Source organism: Seriola dumerili, unplaced genomic scaffold (genome assembly GCF_002260705.1).
Source record: "Seriola dumerili isolate Sdu_G_001 unplaced genomic scaffold, Sdu_1.0 BDQW01000273.1, whole genome shotgun sequence".
NCBI classification, from domain to species: domain Eukaryota; kingdom Metazoa; phylum Chordata; class Actinopteri; order Carangiformes; family Carangidae; genus Seriola; species Seriola dumerili.
In genome coordinates, this window is record NW_019174528.1 from 498,900 (window position 1) to 505,624 (window position 6,725).

Below are 6,725 nucleotides of genomic sequence, written 5' to 3' on the forward strand. Positions count from 1 at the left end.
CGGTGGCTGTGCGGGAGGTTTGCCTGTATAACCTGAGACACTCAATACAATGTAAATAAATTTTAAAAAGTTTCAGACTCGAGTTTGTTTTTATTATTTATCAATTACAAAAACCTTTTAAAAACATAATTAGACAAAATTGACAAACGTATCTGGAATAAATATAAAAATAAAGTCAGGAATGTTTGTGCACCATGAGATCAGCTGTTAAAGGACAGGTTCACCTGATAGAACACCGGTTCATATCAACATTCACAACATATTACAAATTGATTGGCAGCTTCATTTGCTTTGGTAGCACCAGATGAATACGCAGCAGATATGGATGAAAAGTAATAAAGCATTTCTGTAATTTCATCTTTTAATAGACATTAAAAATAGGAATTGTAAATGATTGATTAATCCATCAATAAATACTAAAGATTTTAAAATGGATGGACAAAAACATAAAACTCTTATTAAATAAACCATTTATCAATACATTTAATAATTCATGAATAAATAGTAGAACTTGAAAAGACATTTTAAAAATGGGAACACGTTCCCAGATTCCAGCTTCAATTTCCATTTCCTTTAAGCTAATCGATTAGCTTAGTCATTTAGCATCTCCTGTTAGCCTCTCTGTGACACTCTGGTCTTCAGTGATGTAAAACCAGGATAAACAATCCTGATTGGCCATGGGATGTTACAAGCTCTCTGATTGGTTGGAGAGCTAACCAGTCATATCTGTAGACTTCACCTATATAAAAAAGGGTTTTACCAGCACTGAAGGCTAACCGGAGAAGCTAAATGACTCGGCTAATCAATTAGCTAAGGAAGAGGAAATGGAAATTGAAGAGTGAATCCAGGAACGTATTCCCATTTTAAAATGTCTTTTCAAATTCTATCATTCATTCATTAATTAATAAATGTTTTTATAAATGGCTTATTTTGTTTTTATGCTGTTTTTGTGACATATTTATTGATGGTTAATCGATCCTTTATTAATAATTCCTTTTTTTAATGTCTGTTAAAATATGAAATTATTACTGTTGCTGTGACGTCACTGCTCCTCCATTTTCAGAAAGTGCCTATGAGAATAAAGAGATCTCAGTAGTGTGTGGTAAGACTGTATCAATGAGCAGGTCACATGATCATGATGATGGACGTCTGTCTGACCTCCATGTCCTGTGGAGGTCAGGTGATGGATGTCAGGTGACGAAGGTCGGGTGACGGAGGTCAGGAGTAGAAGTTCTTGGCCAGCTTCCTCATCCTCTTGTTGTGTTTGAGGTCGGGGGCCGGTGGACTGGGAAAGCTGCGCCCCGACACCAAACTAGAGTCTACCTCGTCTCCAGAGAGCGGCGAACTCCTCGCCAGCTCCTCCTCAGGCGTGACTCCTTTCAGCTGCTCTTTGCTCAGGTTCGGGTGGTAACATTTATAATATATGATTTTTAGTAAGAGGCCGAAGAGGTAGGTGGAAACTACACTGACCGCAGTGATTACAGTGTACAGGAGTGGGATTTCAAAATAAAGCTCCTCTGTGTTCATCCTCCAGCACCACAGGCCGCAGAGGAGGGAAACATCAGCCACGATGAAGCCGTGGTAGAGCAGAGTCCTGAACCTGGTCTTCCCCTCCACCACGTTAAACCAGTTGAAATACCAGATCAGACCCACGGTGGCTCGGTACAGCCACTCCCCCACAGGACTGTCCATAAAGTCCGTTTCACAGTGCCACACGAAGAACAACAAGAGCAGCCACGAGCAGAAGAAGTGGGCGAACATGAAGCAGGGCAGCACGGAGGCGAAGAGGGCGAGGGAGGTGAGGCGGGAGGAGATGAGCAACAGGTTCCACAGGAAGTAGATCACAGAGGAGACGATCTGCTGCTTCTCCTTCTCAGGCAGGAAGGAGCGCAGGGAGCGGTGGTACGTGGTCACACTGAAGGCGATGGCCGAGGCCGAACCGAAGGCCTTCAACACTGAGGAGGGGAGGAGAGGAGAGGAGGAGAGGTCAACATCTAATTCAAAATAATACCTGGTCAGTTGTTTTGCCGCACTACTAGTGTGTGACTCATGTTGGTTTGTTACCCATCTTGTCTTCAGTTGTGTAGTTTAATCTATAACAATGTGACATATCTTCTGAGCAGATCATATGTTGTTATGTTTTGCATGTAAAATATGAGTCTGTATAATCACTAGTGATCACAGCTGTGTGATAAATGCAGTAAAAAGTAAATATTTTCCTCTGTAATGTAGCAGAAGTAGAACTTTGCATAAAATTAATGTAAAAGTAAAATACCACACATGTCCATGGTAGTTAAAGTGCAGTAATAAATACTTATTGCACCACTGGATTTGGGTGAAGTGACCCTTTAAAGACACAGTAGAGCCACATCTGGATTTTGACTTATTTCTAATGTAATAACTCTCGAGTCTTTCTCAGTGTTTCATTCATTCTTCAGCTCTGTCATCATTCATGACTTCAGCTGTTGTACATGATGATTCACAGCTCCTCTCCTCATTAACACACTGACACTCTGGCACATTGGATCATATACGGCACCTGTGACAGGGTCGAGCTCTCCTCGCTGCAGGATGATGGTGAGCATGAGGACAAGCTGAGGGGAGCTCTCTGAAAACGTCTCGATGAGCCGCAGCATGCTGAGGTCGTGACTCAGGTACACGGCGCAGCCCTCAGTCATCTTAGTGCAGAAGCTGCGAATGGAAACCTCCACAACACCTGCATGTCTGAGAGGAAATGTAACAACAATTAATCCCATTGGAATGATATTGAATTAATCATTTTAATTGTGTTGGTTTAAATCTCTGGTCAAAAGACCCAGGTTTACTCATCTGGGTCTATATCATTTCATTAATCACATTCTTTAATTTATTTTGTTCCTTGGTCTTGTAGAAGGACTGTGTCAAAATCTACTTCAAAGACATTTCACTGTTACTGTGGTTGTTTGTTGTGAAGTGTCGGGTCATTATTCCATCACAGAAATACAGTAACTCAGCAACCAACAATTGCTTTTATTATCAATACATCTGATAATTATGTTCTTTAGTAACTGTTTGACTGTTGGTCTATAAGATGTCAGTAAACAAGTTAACAAATAAAAATAGATTTTTTTTTCTGTTTATTATCATAAAAAAACTGGGAAATTAGTAAGTATTAGTACGATGGTTTTATCTTTGGAGCTTTGGTATTTTTGCTTAAAAAATACTTAAAAGATTAATTATCAAAATTAATCAAAAATGTTCAGCTAATCATTGCAGCTCTACAGTTCTGGTTGGTTTCTGTGGAAAGTTAAAATATAGTGTTGAGTGGGAGTCAATAGAACGATAAAAGCTTCATGTACATAAAACAATTGTCACACAGATAATAAAAAATCAAAACATGGAAAGGTTTCAACACACACTAGTTTTACCTTCATAATATAAAGATTTAGGAAACAAATGGCTCCAAGCTCTAATAAGATCTAACGAGATTGTCTCCAGTCTAAATGAAACTTGAGTTCAGGAAGCTGGTTACAAGAAAAGATCCTGTGTGATGTTTATACGTTTGAGGAAACGAAACAGATGATGAACTTCATTCACATTGTTACACTTTCCTCAATGACCTAACACTGAGTTCTCCCAAGATTTCCCAGACACGAGTTCAGTGTGTAACGCTGATAAAATTAGATGACACACCCACATTCCTGATGAACAGCAGCAACACAGAGCCGCTCAGCCGTGACCAGATCAACAGCTGATTTACATGTTTCCTGTAAATGGAAATAATGTCCTGAACCTCATTTTAAACAGCTTCTCTCTGAGCATTCACTCCAGCTCTGCATGTCCCACAGTAACAACAGCCTGAGGCAACACCTGAACTAACTTTATTCTAAACTACAACCTGAAGTAGATTCCCAGCTGGAGCCAGTGCAGCAGCCGGAGCTGACTCAGGGTCAGGCATCTCTCCACCTTTGTCTGCCTCTCAAAGTCCTCGTAGCTGTACCAGAGCCAGCTGTAGGCCTGGACCAGGACCGACGAGCCCACCAGGAACAGCAGCAGTATGCTGAGGCTCACGTACGCCTTTTCCTGGTAGAAAGAAACAGCCGCAACAATGTCCAGCCCGATGTCAAGCAGCAGGAACACCAGGCCAAGACAAGTGAAGAAGAAGTCCACACGATTATACTGAAACACAGACATGGTGTCAAACTACAGCTTCACATTCTCTCTCCCCACTACATGCTGCAGCTATTTACTCAGAGAAAGACAAACTGAAAGTGGGCAAAGAGGCAAAGTTCGGTTTTGAAACGGTAACCCCTCCCACAGACAGACAGGAAAACTTAAAGGTACAGTCAGATTTCACAGGCTGCTCCCTGAAGCAACAGAAACACACATTCAAACAGTCAGAACAAGAACTTCATGTTGTCACCACTTTAATAATAATTACTCATTACAACCAGCAGTGAGTTTAATTTTCGTTTCAGAACAGTCTCAAGCAAAAATGTGGATTTTCAACACTTTGTGTGAACATCACTGAAGTGAATGAATGAGGTTTTAAATGTGACAATAAAACATAAAACAACAACAACGTCAACTTGAATAAACCTCTGGGACGTCTAAAGAGATTTAAAGTGACAGCTGAAGGTAACTGACGTGGGGTTGTGTGAAGTGGTCAGTGTTACCTGCAGTAGATTCAGTTTAGAGGAGCAGCAGGAGCACAGGTACACTAGCAGCTGCTGTGGGCGGGGCCTAAAAGACGCCCACTGAAACAATCCAACATCTGTTTAAATGAAGCTTCATGTAGAATATTTTCATCTTTATCTTCCCGTCAGAACAAAGTGAAGTTCAGCCCCTTCTCATTCACTCAGCTGACCTGCGGCAGCGGCGTGATACCGTGCTTAGTGCGTAGGAATACGGTAGTTCAGTGGCTGAGAAAATGTAGTCCCAAAGGAAAGAGCTGTTTTGACAGGAAGATAAGAGCTGAAAACATTCTACATGAAGCTTCATTTAAACAGATATTGGATTGTTTTATATTTATTTATGTATATAAATATAAATATTATATATTAAATACATAATATATATATATATATTTGATGTATATTGCTAGTGTACCGTGTTCCCTGCTGCCTCTCCTAACTGGCCGCACTGATCTCAATCTACAACACCACAGATAGGTAACACGGTGTTACCTAGTCCTCACTGTACATGACCACCTCACACCCCCATGTCTAATAACCACAACCATCACTTTAACTCAAGCATGCTCCATGTAGAATAAAGTGTAGCACAGTGTCACTCACCACACTGAGAGGCGCTTGAACAAAAAGACTTGAGCCACATGTGACATGTAAACAAACAGTGGATGAGTGAGCGACAGTAGCACCAGGTTTACTAGAGTGATGTCATCACTGGTTAAATATGTACCGACCTGTTGTTAGTCAACATGTAAATCATCAGCATCTGACCTGAACTTGTTTTACACAGTAAATATCGTCACGGTAACAACTAGTGCCCTTTCACATGGTGTAAAACAGCTGTTAAGAAAATAAAATAACAGAAAACAGAAAATTATAAAAGTGAAGCTTATGGTCAAATCTACATTCAAAGGTTCAGTAGCAGCTGTAACACAACACACACATTTAAATAGCACTTGTTGTCATGGGAACCCCTCACTCATCTAAGCGTGATCAACTCTGTGACTTCATTCTAAATGTATTATTATTAATATTTAATTACTGATCAAATATCTGTTTATTTTATTTACTCATTTTTATTTATTTATTGTTGATCAAAAATGTTTGGTTATTTTCTTGGATTCTGTGAAACAAGGTGTTCACACAACAACAACAAACCTTTGGCAATAAGGTAAGTGTGAAAAAAAGGTTTTTTTACTCCCATGTTTGAACATGTAAAAACTGACTCCAGGAGTAAAGACAGTAAAATACATTTACTTTAGAAAATCTATTAAATTAAACATTTCAGTAGAAAATTAGCTTATCAGATTCCCCCAGTTTACAACAGAATAGAGAAATATTACAGTGTGTACAGTGTCATGTTGATTTGTAAACAGAGATTTTTTGGAAACTGTCCCTTTAATATTTCTGTGTATTTAGGTCAAGTCTGTGCAGAACTGCTTTATGGCAATATTTATTTTATAGTGTTTGCATCAATGTGATGAAACACCTGGATTTGTCAGGTAAAAACAAAAACTCCTGTCTGGTTATTTCAACAGGTTTTAACTGATTGTCCAGGAGTTTACTTGATTGTAATATATGTATATTATTTATATATGTAACGTTACATACACTGTGAAAAGGATTTCGTCCATATCACCCGCTCCTTGTTTCCAGTGGTTTGGAGCCTGTATGTTGGTTCACAGTACACTGAGCATCTGATGAAACAGTACGGTGGCTGACGAGGCTCAAAACTCTTCCATGAGAAACGCGCTGCAAATTCAGAAACGCAGATATGCAGATTAAAAAACAAAACTAGAAGAGGTCACCGTGACCTTGACCTTTGACCACCAAAGTCTAATCAGTTCCTCATTGAGTCCACGAATGTTTGTGGCAAATTTGACGAAGTTCCGTCAAGATGTTACTGACATATCGTGTCCATCAGAGCGAGCTGCTCTGACTGTCGGAGGAATTAAAACACTGCATATCCAGACAACATGACAGGTGCTCCGGGCCTCTAGGGGGAGCTCTAAGTGGAACACTTTGAGCTTCGACCAGAGAGGCCAGACCTTTGAC

The 6,725-nt window shown here is 39.9% G+C and overlaps 1 protein-coding gene across 1 annotated transcript; it reads right to left on the reverse strand.

The window, feature by feature from the left end:
* Window positions 1-462: 462 nt before the first annotated feature.
* On the reverse strand, window positions 463-4,220 carry LOC111230500 (XK-related protein 8-like). The gene is made up of 3 exons (XM_022757253.1): window positions 3,878-4,220; window positions 2,540-2,724; window positions 463-1,955 (listed from the first exon to the last, which is right to left on the reverse strand). The coding sequence occupies exons 1-3, from the start codon at window positions 4,171-4,173 to the stop codon at window positions 1,219-1,221; spliced, it is 1,218 nt and encodes a 405-aa protein (XP_022612974.1). The 5' UTR covers window positions 4,174-4,220; the 3' UTR covers window positions 463-1,218.
* Between the last annotated feature and the right edge of the window lie 2,505 nt (window positions 4,221-6,725).